Source organism: Asparagus officinalis, chromosome 2 (genome assembly GCF_001876935.1).
Source record: "Asparagus officinalis chromosome 2, Aspof.V1, whole genome shotgun sequence".
Lineage (NCBI taxonomy): Eukaryota > Viridiplantae > Streptophyta > Magnoliopsida > Asparagales > Asparagaceae > Asparagus > Asparagus officinalis.
This window is the reverse complement of record NC_033795.1, coordinates 76353819-76369462: the sequence shown is the minus strand read 5'-3', so window position 1 is coordinate 76369462 and position 15644 is coordinate 76353819. Positions and strand designations below refer to the sequence as shown.

General features: G+C 38.0%; 1 protein-coding gene across 2 annotated transcripts in view; it reads left to right on the top strand.

The window, feature by feature from the left end:
- LOC109831666 (40S ribosomal protein S15a) overlaps positions 12960-15644 on the top strand; it is a 3205-nt gene continuing 520 nt past the window's right edge. Inside the window, exons 1-3 of one of the 2 annotated variants that reach the window (XM_020399038.1) lie at positions 12960-13033; positions 14947-15084; positions 15168-15328. In XM_020399038.1, coding sequence (XP_020254627.1) covers positions 14952-15084; positions 15168-15328 — 294 coding nt within the window. In that variant the 5' untranslated portion in view covers positions 12960-13033; positions 14947-14951. The remainder of the gene's footprint in view (positions 13034-14946; positions 15085-15167; positions 15329-15644) is intronic. The other variant, XM_020399039.1, reaches the window with a different exon arrangement.

The following is a 15644-nucleotide window of genomic DNA, read 5'->3' as shown; positions in this document are numbered from 1 at the left end:
CATTTACAGCTCCTACATATTTTGTGTTTTGTTCTCTCAAGAAATTTTTTAAAATTTTTAACTTTTTTCAATTTTTTTCTTTCAAACTGCATGTAGGGGGGTCGGGTGAGAAACGTATAAAGTTTAGGTCCATTTTGTGAGATACCGCCAAGTTCAGGATGCTTCAAGTGAGATAAACAAAAGTTCAATGAATGATTTGAAACACCCCCAGAGTTTAGGGAGCTATACGAAATTAGCCCTCTAGTCATTCTTAAAAGTACTATGAAATCTGCAAGTCTAAAAATTCTCTGAATTCCTGGCAACAATTTGTTTTTCTAAAATAAAAGATATTTCTCGGCTGCATCACCGACACCTGCTGGAGCTAAGAAGGCATCAAGAACACTAAAGCAAACACTTTGATCATTCAATCAAAAGAACATAAAGGATTATGACGCATCTTTGACAGCAGAATCCGCGTCCAACTTTATGCAAAACCAGTTAGAAATTTACCCAGTTCTCATACACAAACAAACAACACCCCCATCAAAACTTACAATTTATACAATAAAAGCATATAATGAGGGACGAAATTTTCTGCTGCCTGATTATTTGACACCAGTTCTGAAGATTTGTGGAATAATGATACGTAGTGATATGAAAATCAACGGGAACTGACGACGAACGGATGCTGCTAGCAAGCTCGACATTCTACTTGTTTCAAAACCCGAGGCAGGAAACTGTACCTGTAAATAAACAGAAAAGACAGACATTTATAACTATCAGATGTTCCAATCGCTCTCGAAACGAAAATTTGTTCACATGTCGACATTAAACAAATTATAGCAGATATATCTATCAGTATTCTCATAAGCAAATGACTCAAGAACTTGACCTGTAGATAATGCACGGTACAACTGGGACGTGCAACTTCCCTCATTCGTCTCCCAGGTCCATCTGCAGACTTGCGATTGCTTTCGATTTCCTCCTGTTAAAACCCATCACAATTTAATCATAAAGCAACAGAGAATCGTATTTTTAATACGTATTTTTGCAGGCACTCGTAAAAAGCTGATGGGAAAGTAATCTGCTAATTTATTAAGGTAGATACATTAGTACATAAAGGATATGTCACTACGAAAAACACAGTATCACTTGCTTGAATGAGTACAAATAAGAGAATCGTACACCAACATGAAGAGCATTTGTTAAGAGCAAGGAAATTAAACATAGTTCAGCTCAGTGAATCAAATTGCCAGAAGTTAATTTGCACCATCCAACCCAAAAAGTTTGGGATAAGAACTCTATTTGTTGTGTGCACTGAGTTCATTCGACAGCGGTGCCACAATCTAGAAGGCGACATGACAAGTAACCAGCGGGTCAGGCACTTGCCATGGCACTCTGGCACTGCCACATTTTACATAAAAATAATTAAAAACTGGTAATAAAACTTGCGTCTTTAACAAATTCGATACAACCTGGTTTTTTTAATGTTTGGAAAAGAGAAAAAAATAGTGACATCAGATTTCCAGTATTCTTGCACCTTCATCTGTGAAGATACGAGTAACTAAAAGGAATTCAAAGAATTTTAAATATGGAAACTAAAAAGAATTTTATTTACAAAGAAATTCAAAGTATGCATGCACCTTCATCTATGAAGATACGAGTGACATCAGATTTCCAGTATTGCTGAAAGTACACAACTTTAAACATGGAAACTAAAAAGAATTTTATTTACAAAGAAATTCAAACTCTAAACGCTCGCTTGAAGCTTCTTAGCAACGTCCGCATGGCGGTGAAATGCAACTGATTTATGAAAACCATCACCTACCATCTACCCCCACATACCACCATTGCTACAGTAATTACCAACTCCGAGTAGTAATTACCAACTGCCCAATAGTATATACCTACCTCATAACAAAGCATGTATATACCCCGTAAGTTTGATTTATAAGGCATCCAAGAAGCAAGAAGGTGAGAGAGAAACAGAAAAAAACAAAGAGAGAAAAATAAATAATGAGTGGTTGTAAAAGAGTATAATAGTTTGTAGTAGAGAGAGTATTTGTATAAGTATTTAGTGTTATACCACTAAAGAAATAATAATAATATTTCTTAGTGTCCACCAACCTTCTCAAATCAATAAGTGTTATCATAGCCAGGTTCACAAATCAGCAAGTGGTATCAGAGCAGACGGTCGGCGACCAGCTCCTTCATACAGTGATCCTATCAGCGGTATTGAAGAGCGAAGTTCGTGCTTAGTCAGGGACTGTGAAGTTAGTTGCTCAGGGACTAGACTTACGTGGAGATGTTGAAGCAGTACCACGCCATGATAGCAAATCTGGCTAGTACTACTACTACACCCAAATACTCACTATTTGTTCTCTCTTTGTTCTCGCTGTTGGATTTAATCTAATAAATCTATTTGTGGGCACATATGATTAATCATTGTGTATTGCTATCTTTCAGGATAACCCACTGAAGTGATCAATTAAGTTGGGTTAATTTGGTATTTAAATGATCATGGGGTTATATGTGCAGATACCAGGTTGTAATTGTAATTTATTGAGGGGCTAAATTGCAAAAATACAACATCTATAAATAAGGGGTTATGGTCCCTAACCTAGGGTTACATTCTCTAATTCTCTACACCCCCATCTAGCTAGAGAAATTCGGTTTTAGAGAGAACCCTAAGGTTAGAAGATCCAACACCCAAAATCAAGATCAAGCAATGGATTCAGGTATAAGCTTCCGCTCTTTTAGATCCTTGTTAATCTCTTTGAATTAATCATGGCTATATGGTTTTAGATCTCAAGTTTTATGATGTAGATCTAACAAGTGGTATCAGAGCCACCTTGATTAATTCTTAGGGATTTAAGTTTTATTGGGTTTTTTGATCTTAAATCTCTGGTTAAAGATTCAATTTTTGGGTTCGGATGAACAGTAATGTTCTCGGATGAACAGTAATGTTCGGTGAACAGTAACGAAAATTTTTTTTCGGGTGAACAGTAAAGTATTTTTTCGGATGAGCAGTAACTGAAAAAATCGCCGATGAACAGTAACTTTTGGGAATTTTTTGGATTTTTCTTTGATTTTTCCTTCAATTTTTTCCAATTCTGGATCTGTTTTGAAAATAAAAAATCAAAGGTTTTTTGGGTTTGTCGGCGGCGGTTTCAATTTGAAACCCTAAGGGTTCATGGCGAAAATTAAGGAGGTGGTTACCTCAAACGAACCTCGCGTTCGTTCAATTTTAACCGAGCTTCGCGCTCAACGAACCTCGCGTTCGTTCTAAGGTGAACCTCGCGTTCAACTCAGGTGAGCGTCAAGCTCAATTTTAACGAACCTCGCGTTCGTTCTAAGGTGAACCTCGCGTTCAACTCAGGTGAGCGTCAAGCTCAATTTTAACGAACCTCGCGTTCGTTCTAAGGTGAACCTCGCGTTCAACTCAGGTGAGCGTCAAGCTCAATTTTAACGAACCTCGCGTTCGTTCTAAGGTGAACCTCGCGTTCAACTCAGGTGAGCGTCAAGCTCAATTTTAACGAACCTCGCGTTCGTTCTAAGGTGAACCTCGCGTTCAACTCAGGTGAGCGTCAAGCTCAATTTTTTTAACGAACCTCGCGTTCGTTCTTCAGACGAACCTCGCGTTCGTACTTCAGACGAACCTCGCGTTCGTACTTCAGACGAACCTCGCGTTCGTACTTCAGACGAACCTCGCGTTCGTACTTCAGACGAACCTCGCGTTCGTACTTCAGACGAACCTCGCGTTCGTACTGCAGACGAACCTCGCGTTCGTACTTCAGTCGAGCCTCGCGTTCGTACTTCAGACGAACCTCGCGTTCGTGCTTCAGTCGAGCCTCGCGTTCGAACTTCAGACGAACCTCGCGTTCGTACTTCAGACGAACCTCGCGTTCGTACTTCAGTTGAACCTCGCGTTCATTTTTTTTAACGAACCTCGCGTTCGTTCCCAAGTTGAACCTCGCGTTCTTTTATCAAACGAACCTCGCGTTCGTTCATTTTCAGACGAACCTCGCGTTCGTGCTTAAGTGAGTCTCGTACTCAATACAGTCGAACCTCGCGTTCGAAGTTAAGGGAACTTCGTGTTCATTATGGTTAAGCCTCGGCTTTTCATGGGTCCACTTTGGTATACTTAATTTATTCAATTAAGTTATGGGCCCTAATTAAGCTGTGAGACCCCAATTAAGTTTTTGGAAATTCAGTTGATTTAAATTTTTTAATTTAAATCTAATTCGGTTTTTAATCAATTATTTAATTCAAATATTATGACACTAAGGTATTAAGGTTGTCTCTCACTCCAATTGATTAATTGAAACAAGAAGTTGCCAAAGTAACCTCTCTTGTGTAGATTGTTCATGAGGAATGTGAGATGTTTGTGTGTATGCTTTCGTGTAAATATTTAATCGGCCCAAAGGAAGGTTAATATTTATTTAGACTGTATACACATCTGCGATGATAAGCGTGTGACAATTATAAGGTTTACATGTGAATAATGAATCGATCCAAAGATAGTTTCATTATTTGACATGAGTTATTGTCAATGTTTGATCATTGCAACAAGGTATCACTTACAAGTTAATATTACTGTCCAAAGACTTGATATTAATGTTGTGCCGGTATCTTGGATGGGGATTGTCATTATTTGAATTTTATTGATTATGGTTATTGATGTGAGCATTCTTTTGTTTTATTTCAGCTAATGCATCTGCTGCAACAATTTCTGCTAACATCAACTCAATTCCCATGCTAAATGGGACAAACTTCAAGGTTTGGAAAGAGAACATATTAATTGTTCTTGGCTGCATGGATCTTGACTATGCATTAAGAACTGAACAACCCCAACCTCTCAATGCGGATAGCACTCCTGATGCAAAGAAGGAGCATGAGAAGTGGGAGCGTTCAAATCGCATGAGTCTTATGATCATTAAGCGCGGCGTTCCGGAAGCCTTCAGGGGCATAGAATCCGAAGGGATTACTAAGGCTAAAGATTTCCTTGCCGAAATTGAGAAGCGTTTTGCGAAAAACGATAAGGTAGAAACAAGCACGCTTTTAGCTCGCTTGATTTCAATGAAGTATAAGGGCAAAGGAAATATCAGGGAGTACATTATGGAAATGTCTCATATTGCTTCAAAGCTTAAGGCACTTAAACTCGATCTTTGTGACGAGTTATTAGTGCATCTGGTTTTGTTGTCTCTTCCTGCACAGTTTAACCAATTTAAGGTCAGTTATAACTGTCAAAAGGAGAAATGGACTCTAAATGAGCTCATTTCATACTGTGTGCAAGAAGAAGACAGGTTGAAGCAAGATAAGACAGAAAGTGCTCATTTGGCCTATGCCTCTAAGGATAAGGGCAAGAAAAGGAAGAATGATAAGGAAGCTGCTAAGGGTCCAGTTGAGAAGAAACAACATAAGGATAATCAGGGTTGTTTCTTCTGTAAGAAGCCTGGACATGTAAAGAAGGACTGTACAAAATATCACGCCTGGCGTGATAATAAGGGTACGTTCCTTGCTTTGGTCTGTTCTGAGGTTAATTTAGCTTCAGTACCTAGAAACACTTGGTGGTTAGACTCTGGTGCTACTACTCACATAAGTGTTTCTATGCAGGGTTGCCTGAGCTACCGAAAGCCAAGTGATGTTGAAAGACACATCTTTGTGGGCGACGGACAATCGGTAGATGTGGAAGCAATTGGGCACTTTAGGTTGTTGTTAGGAACTGGTTATTATTTGGATTTAAAAGATACTTTTGTAGTACCGTCTTTTAGACGGAATTTGGTTTCTGTTTCTGTATTGGACAAATCAGGTTATTCTTGTTCATTTGGAAACAGTCAATTCAGTTTATCTTTTAATTCAAATGTTGTGGGAACCGGTTACTTGAGTATTTATGACAACCTATATTTGCTTGATACAATTGCTTCTTACAATGAATCCTTGCATGTGGAATCACGTGGTACTAAGCGTAAATTAAATAAGGAAAATTCGGCGACATTATGGCATAAGCGCTTAGGTCATATCTCAAAAGGTAGAATTGAGCGTCTTGTGTCTGATGGCATTTTGGATTCCCTTGATTTTTCGGACTTCGACGTATGTGTTGAATGTATCAAGGGAAAACAGACCAAAGTGAAAAGATTAGGTGCCAACAGATCTTCGGATGTCTTAGAATTGATACATACGGATATTTGTGGGCCATTCCCTACGGAATCCTGGAATGGTCAACAATATTTTATATCATTCATAGACGATTACTCACGTTATGGGCACCTATATCTTATTCATGAAAAATCTGAGTCTCTGGACATGTTCAAAGCCTATAAAGCTGAAGTTGAGAATCAACTCAACAGAAGAATTAAAACCGTCAGATCTGATCGTGGTGGTGAGTACTACGGTAGATATGATGGTTCAGGTGAACAACGTCCAGGACCATTTGCTAGATACCTAGAGGAATACGGTATCGTCCCACAGTACACCATGCCGGGTTCACCTAGCATGAATGGTGTAGCTGAAAGACGAAACAGGACTCTTAAGGATATGGTAAGAAGTATGATTGCTCATTCTTCTTTACCAGAGTCACTCTGGGGAGAAGCACTTAAGACAGCAGCTTACATTCTGAATAGAGTACCAAGTAAAGCAGTTGCTAAAACACCTTATGAGCTTTGGACTGGTCGAAAGCCCAGTTTAAAGCATTTACATATTTGGGGATGTCCAGCTGAGGCAAGGCCTTATAGGCCAAATGAAAAGAAATTGGACTCCAAAACAGTTAGCAGCTACTTTATTGGATACTCTGAACGCTCTAGGGGCTTTAAGTTTTATGATCCCACTATAAGGAACATTTTTGAGACGGGAACAGCAACATTCTTTGAGGATGTTGAGTTTGGGGGGAGAAATAAGGTTAGAGACATTAGTTTTGAGGAGGAATTGGCTTCAGATCCAATCCATACAGTTACTTTTGACAATATTCAGGTTCCTATACCTGTTGTTGCTCAAGAAGTAAATCCGGAACCTCAAGATGATAATGTTGAACAACTCCCTGTTCCAGAAGAACAAACTCAACAACCTCAAGAACCAGTGCCATTAAGGAGATCCACGAGAGAAAGGAGAAATGCTATTCCGGATGATTATATTGTATTTCTCCAAGAACATGAGGAAAGTAGTGGAATGTTAGAAGATGATCCAATCAACTTCTCTCAGGCCATGAAAAGTTCTAACTCTCAACAGTGGATTGATGCCATGAATGAAGAGTACAAGTCTATGCAAGACAATAAGGTTTGGGAACTTGTCCCATTACCAGAAGGTGCAAAACCAATTGGTTGTAAATGGATTTTTAAAACCAAGCGGGATGCAAACGGTAATGTGGAGAGGTATAAGGCACGTCTTGTGGCTAAAGGCTATACTCAAAAGGAAGGCATTGATTATACAGAGACTTTCTCTCCGGTTTCATCGAAAGACTCTTTCAGAATAATCATGGCACTTGTTGCTCATTATGATCTTGAGTTACATCAGATGGATGTTAAGACTGCATTTCTCAATGGAGACATTGATGAGATGATCTATATGGTGCAACCAGAAAACTTTGTGTCGGGAGACCCAAAGAATATGGTCTGCAAATTAAGGAAATCCATCTATGGACTCAAGCAAGCTCCTCGTCAATGGTATCATAAGTTTCAACAAATAGTTATCTCGTTCGGTTTTGAGATGAACATTGTTGATGACTGTGTATATCACAAGTTCAGTGGGAGTAAGTATATTTTTCTGGTTCTGTATGTGGATGACATCTTGCTTGCCACTAATGATATAGGCATGTTGCACGAAACCAAGAGATTTCTATCAAAGAATTTTGAGATGAAAGATCTTGGGGACGCCTCTTTTATATTAGGGATCCAGATACATCGAGATCGCTCTCGGGGTATTCTTGGATTATCACAAAAGAGCTATATCGATAAGGTACTTAAAAGGTTTGGCATGCAAGATTGCAGACCAGGTGACACCCCTGTTGCTAAAGGAGACAAGTTTAGTCTCAATCAGTGCCCTAAAGGTAACCTTGAAATTCAGGAAATGCAGAAGATTCCTTATGCTTCGGCTGTAGGAAGTCTAATGTATGCTCAGGTATGTACGCGTCCGGATATTGCGTACATTGTTGGGATGTTAGGCAGATACTTAAGCAACCCTGGTATGGATCATTGGATAGCAGTCAAAAGGGTTATGAGGTATCTTCAGAAAACAAAAGATTACATGCTCACATACAGAAAATCAGAGAAATTAGAGGTCATTGGGTATTCGGACTCTGATTTTGCTGGATGCCAAGATAGCAGGAAGTCTACATCAGGCTACATTTATATGTTAGCAGGAGGAGCTATATCATGGAAAAGTGTCAAACAAACACTAGTAGCTTCCTCCACTATGGCAGCAGAATTTGTAGCTTGCTATGAGGCATCCAATCAGGGAATATGGCTGCGAAATTTTGTCACGGGACTGCGCATTTTGGAAAATGTTGAAAGACCACTAAGGCTATATTGTGACAATAAATCTGCAGTAATGTATTCCAATAACAACAGGAGCTCAACTAAGTCAAAACATATTGACATTAAGTTCCTGGTTGTGAAAGAAAGGGTACAGAGTGGACAGATATCCATAGAGCACATTGGGACAAACTCCATGATAGCTGATCCTCTTACTAAGGGATTGCCACCTAAGGTCTTTCATGAGCATACTGCTCATATGGGTGTGGTATTATTTGAGGATATTATGTTTTAGTGGGAGTTTGTATTTGTGGTGCTTTATGTTTGGTTGTATTGTCTGATCAGAATAAAGTATTCAGTTAAGACACTCTGTTACATTATGTTTGGTTTTGACCTCACTAAGGAGGACCAGTTGAAAATAGACATGTACTGATCACATTGCATGTAATTTTCATGCTGCACATCCATGATTGATCTATGTCGTTTGATTGTATTGGTATATGTGACCATTGATGGGTCGAGTCACGATAAATGTGACGAAGGCCGCTTTGATCCTATATTGATATAGTCAATGGACGAGATTGTTCGGAAATACCTTTTCAGTGATAGCATTTTTGAGCTCATAAGGTTATACACAATTTAAGGAATCATATGGTGCCCAAGTGGGAGATTGTTGGATTTAATCTAATAAATCTATTTGTGGGCACATATGATTAATCATTGTGTATTGCTATCTTTCAGGATAACCCACTGAAGTGATCAATTAAGTTGGGTTAATTTGGTATTTAAATGATCATGGGGTTATATGTGCAGATACCAGGTTGTAATTGTAATTTATTGAGGGGCTAAATTGCAAAAATACAACATCTATAAATAAGGGGTTATGGTCCCTAACCTAGGGTTACATTCTCTAATTCTCTACACCCCCATCTAGCTAGAGAAATTCGGTTTTAGAGAGAACCCTAAGGTTAGAGGATCCAACACCCAAAATCAAGATCAAGCAATGGATTCAGGTATAAGCTTCCGCTCTTTTAGATCCTTGTTAATCTCTTTGAATTAATCATGGCTATATGGTTTTAGATCTCAAGTTTTATGATGTAGATCTAACACTCGCCACTTGGATGCCTTACAAATCAAACTTAGGGGGTATATATAGGCTTTGTTATGAGGTGGTGTATATGATTGGAGGGTTGGTAATTACTATTGGGGGTTGGTAATTACTGTAGCACTGATGGTAGGTGGGGGTAGATGGCAGGCGATGATTTTCACACTCCCCCTTATCATTGACTTCTCTATTCATAAGTCTAAGTAGATCTGTAAATCATACTTCAATGCTTGGATTTTTCTATCACAACTTGTCTCCATTCATCATTCCTGTATGACTCTTTCACGTCTTCTATTACAACAACATTATCATACTTGGGATTTGGCTTCCTAGCTCTGGTCGATCTTCAAACCTGTCATGTTTGTTCTTTACCTATATCTTCTATCTGACTCTGGCATTTCTCTTTTGATGTTATCTGATGAACACCAGTTTTCCATGGATTATTTTCCTTCGGAGATGTAGGAGAACTTGGTTTTGTCTTTTTTGACTGTTGCAGTTCTTCTTCTTGACTTGGCTTCTCCAGCTTCTTCTATAACTGATCCTTTAGGTCATTGGAGCATAGGAGCATAACTTCTTGTAGAGTCCACGAAGACGAGGCTTCGTCGAATACTACATTTCTTGATGTGTAGCATCGCCCAGTTGCGGGATCATAACATCTCCATCCTTTTCTTTTGTTGTCATACCCTACGAAAATGCGCCTCACAGCCTTCTTGTCAAATTTACTACAAAGGTGATTACGCATAAAGGTATAACACACACAACCGAAAACTCTAAAATGACCTACTGTTGGTTTGATATTCCACAGCTTTTGAAAGGGTTATGTGAACTCTAATTTTAGTTGTGGTAACCACTTGATCACATGTGTCGCAGTTTTCATACATTCGACCCAAAAACATATTGACACGTTCTTAACATGAAGCATGCTTCAGTATATCTCCTCAAGATGATGATTCTTCCTCTTAGCTATGCCTTTAGATTCATTGCGTACGCACAAACAATGGAGGAGTACACATCGAAGAAGTTTTACGATTACCTAAAGTAGTATAAGATGCGACAGCTAACGTGCCCAAATAGTCCGCAGTAGAATGACATAGCTAAAAGAAAGAATCGTTATTTACCGAAGCATGCTTCATGCCAAGAACGTGCCAGGACGTTCTTGGGTCGAGTGTATAAAAATTGCAGCACACGTGATCAATCAGTTACCACAACTAAAATTGGAGTTCATATCACCCTTTCAGAAGCTGTGGAAAGTCAAACCAAAAGTTAGTCATTTTAGAGTTTTCATTTGTGTGTGTTATGTCTTTGTGCCTAATCACTTTCGTAGCAAGTTCGATAAGAAGGCCGTGAGGTGCATTTTTGTGGGGTATGACAACAAAAGAAAATGATGGAGATATTGTGATCCCACAACTGGGTGATGCTACATACAAAAAATGTAGTGTTCGACAAAGTCTCATCATGGTGGACTCCAAAAGAAGTTATGCTCCCAAACTCCAATGATCTAGAGGATCGGTTAAAGAAGAACCTGGTGGAGCCAAGTCAAGAAGAAGAACTGCATCAGTCAAAGAAAGACAGATCTAAGTTCTCCTACATCTCAGAAGGAAAATAATTCATGGGAGACTAGTGTTCATCAGATAACATCAGAAGAGGAGCGCCCGAGCCAGATAGAAGATATAGGTAAAGAACAAACATGACAGGTTCGAAGATCGACCTGACCTCGGAAGCTAAATTCCAAATATATTAATGTTGCAGTAATAGAATACGTGAAAAAACCATCGGAGAATGATGAATGGAGACAAGTTGTGATAGAAGAAATCCAAGCATTGAAGCATGATTTAGAGATCTACTTAGACTCATGGATAGATAAGTAAGTGATGAGGGGGAGTGTGAAAATCATCGCTTACCATCAACCTCCACCAACCAGTATTGCTACAGTAATTACCAACCCCCCAATAGTAATTATCAAGCCCATAATAGTATATACCTACCTCATAATAAAGCCTATATACTAAGTTTGATTTGTAAGGCATCTAAGTAGCAAGAAAGAGAGAGGGAGGGAGAGAAAAAAACAAAGAGAGAAATAAAGAGGAAAAAAATAAATAGTGAGTGTTTATAAGAGCATCTCCAACGCACCCCTATTTTGATGCAAATACCTAATTTGGCGTTAATTAGCTGCTCCAACCGAACGACATTCATTGCTCTAATTTAGTTGCGTGCTACAGTGTTGCGCCATGGATGATGCAACACTGTAGCTTTGAAGCTTTTTAAAATCCCAAATTTACCCCTTAAATTGGTCATAACAAATAAAAAATTCCAAATGTATCCAAAATGAAAATTTTGTTAAATTTGTTAAAATTCCAAATTTGTTAAATTTGTTATAAGAAATGAAAATTTTCTTTTTTTTTTTGTAATATTAAATGTAATATATAGTTGAATTTATAAAAGTAATATTTTAATTTGATTTAGCATTTAATTTTTATATTTTTATTTTATTCATAAAATATATTATTAATTATATATAATGTATTATATAATTATATAATTTGTTAAATATTTTAAATAAATAAAAATGTTAAAATATAAGAATAATAAGAGGAATATTCTTTTTGGTGTAATGGGTTGGAGATGAAATAGTAAATTGGTGTAAAAACTACACCAATTTGATGTACTACACCCTTTTAGGTTTTTGGGTTGGAGATGGTATAAGGGGAGGGGGAGGGGTTATTCATTGGTGTAATTTGGGGGATAATGGAGTAATTTTTGGAACATCGCCTTTTGGTGTTATTCATTGGGATAATTGGAACTGGAGTGAACTTTGTGGTGTTATTAGTTTGTTGGTGTAATTGGGGGACAAAAACTCCATTGCCCCTAAAATTATCCCAGCTATATAAGCATGACTCAGCCCCCAAGCCCGAAATTACCCCATATCGCCTCCTGGAACAAAATAAATAATAACTAAGTATTTTTTAGAGAGTGTAGTAATTTGTAGTAGAGAGAGTATTCGTGTTAGAGAAAGTATTGAGTATTGCACCACTAAATAAATAATAACAAAATATTTTTTAGCGTCCATCACCCTTCAGAAATCAACAATTTATTCGCAGTCTCCTTCGCGTTAGCTCAAAAAAAAAACCCGTTACCTTTATTATTTTATTAAAAACTCCCCTAATGGCGTTGACAGCAATTTTCGCATGGTTGGATAAAATTACATAGGGAGCTTTTCGCCAATAAAAGGGAGTTTTGTGATAAACCCCCTAAACTGAGAGGGGTTTTTGATACTTCTGAAAGTTATTGGGGGATTATGATAATCCCTAGATTAGGTCCAAGCTAAACTTACGGCCCACTAAAATTTTGACCGGCCCAATAATAAGGTAGGCTAGGGCTGGGCTCCCTTAAATAAGCCCGATCGAGCCTCTTCACCTCTCTCTTCCAGGGTTTTTGCCTCTCTTCTCTTCTCAAGCGCCGCCTCTCAATTCTCTTGTGCGCAAAGGTGAGATCTTTGGACTTTTTCTCTAATCTACTGTTCCCCTTGCTCGCTTCGCCGTCGATTATGCTAATTTTCTGGTGATCTTTAGTCGCTTATTATTTAAAATTTATTGATATGGTTGTAGTTTTGTCGCTGAGAATCTTATCAATAGGTTTAAATAAACTATGCTAATGAGGATTGTGATTGTTCTGATGTTTGGTTTGATGTTTATTATTGTAAATTTTTAGGTTACAAATTTTTGGAAATGTAAAGGCCTGATTTTGATTTTTTTTATTTAGTGTTATGGAGTTCATTTCAGTTTGTAATCCTACCTCTGTGTAGTTGAATCTTTATCGAAGTTCATTTCATTTTGTTTTGTGCGAAAAAAAATGCAGTTGGTTGAGGGTCTATAAGTTCCTAGTTTTGTTCTTTTTCGTTGGTTCTCTTGGATTAGTTAAATATTGTCTCAAGATGCTTCGGCTTCTCAGTTAAAAAAATCAAATGTTTACTGGCAATTAGGTGTCATGATCTAATGATTCTAATAGCCTGCAATTCAATCCATATTGCTGAAGCACATGGTAGGCTACTATGCTACCTACCTAATTATGGCATTTGTAAATGCATCAAACCCAACTTTTTATAAGTTTTCGGAGATTTGCCTTGATAATAAAGTGGCCTAGTGTTCTCAAGATACCCTTTTCGGATACCTAACTTTCATCAAATTAGGTTCGTTTTGAACGTTTTAAGTACACGCCTTATTCTGAGCTTGACGGAATTCAGTCGTAAGTTGCATTATAATACGAGTTAGTTACACTAGAACAGCCATGTTATGACCATGTCAGAGAGAAATTTTATCAGAATATTGAGGCGTGACTATGTGTAAATCTTACTTGGAAGCTTTGTTACACACACATGCCGACATGGACACGAAACCCTGCAAGATGGAAAGTTCTAAATGATAAATGTATGTTTCGCATGCGTCTCTAATGACATTTCATGTTAGAAATGTCTGTGCTACAAAACTTGGAAGTTACTGATATTTATTTACACAGTCTCCATCAGTATTCCTCTTTGGGCAATGGTTTATGGAAAGGTCCGTTTTATCCCTCTACTCTTTATGCAAGATATGTGTCATTTCTGTAGTATCCAAGTTCTGTTTTCTGCACTCTTGCTGAGGGGACGGCGAAATGTCTCTGCTCTGTGTTTGAGACTCTAGAATCTGATTGACCTAGAAGGTCCGGTATTGGTAATCTTTTGGATGTGAAAATTTTGAATGTACTGATGAGCTGACTCCGCGGAGCTCCAAGAACATGCGTTAGGAGAAAAGGATGTCTAACATAAAGAGGATGCAGCTTTTACGGTTCTTTTGATTATGGTTGGAAAGGTTTCCATGCTTGTTTAGTACTCTTTCCATTGTTATTTGATTAGTGGTTCACTTGTTAAAATTCTGCAGATTGATCCTTTTAAGGTCACGTTGATAGCTCAAAAGTAATCAGATTTCATTATTTTGTTTCTGTTTATTGTTGAGACGAGTGATGAAGAAGCAATGGCCATTTCTGGTTTAGCCATTTTCTCTATCGTCTTTTTAATAGGCCTGAAAGAGGGTAGTCATGTTCTTTAGAGTTGTTCTACTTTCATTTTTTGTTCTTTAAGTGTTTCCTTTTTGTTGTATCGTAGCTTGCTTGAGTGAGTATTTTGGCTGTTCCTATTCTTTCTTTCCTCACTTTTCCTTCCGCTGCATAATAAGTTGAGTGGATCAGTTTATATGTTATTCATGGGAAATGTTAAATGTTAATAGCACTTGTATATGATGTGGGGACCTTTTCTCGGACTAAAGGGGTAATAAAAAAAATCTTGGATATTGTTTCCATTGGCAGACAAAATTTATTTTCCCTCGTAATATATGATTACTATAAACCTAGTGACTCTTTTTGCAGAGAAGATGGTGAGAGTCAGCGTTTTGAACGATGCTCTGAAGAGCATGTACAATGCTGAGAAGCGGGGGAAACGACAGGTCATGATCCGACCATCCTCCAAAGTGATTATCAAGTTCCTCCTGGTCATGCAAAAGCACGGTTGCTCTCTTTAACTCTCCCTTTCTTTCTTGGCACAGTTTCTGTTCCCATACTAACTAGAAATTCCAATTGTACAATTTCAGGATATATCGGGGAGTTTGAATATGTTGATGATCACAGAGCTGGTAAGATTGTTGTAGAATTGAACGGGAGGTTGAACAAGTGTGGAGTTATCAGTCCTCGTTTTGATGTTGGTGTTAAGGATATTGAACCCTGGACTGCTAGGTTGCTTCCTTCTCGACAGGTGAGCAAAGAGAAATTTTGTTTTGGGGTCAATTACAAGAATCCCCCTTCATCTATACTTTGTTTAAAATTACCAAAAAAAAAAACAACCCTCTTCAACAAAGTCACACAAAACCCCATATATGACCATAGTGAAATCATGGGATTTGTTCTTTACAAATAAGGTAAATTTCACAAACCCCCTAAAGTTTGGGCATTCTCAGCTAACTTCCTTATCTTTCAAAATATCTCAAAACTTCCCTTCAGTTTTTTTTTTCAGGAAACCCCTAAAGCTAACAGTGTTACTTCGCTTATGTTCCAACTTTAAGGTAGTTTTG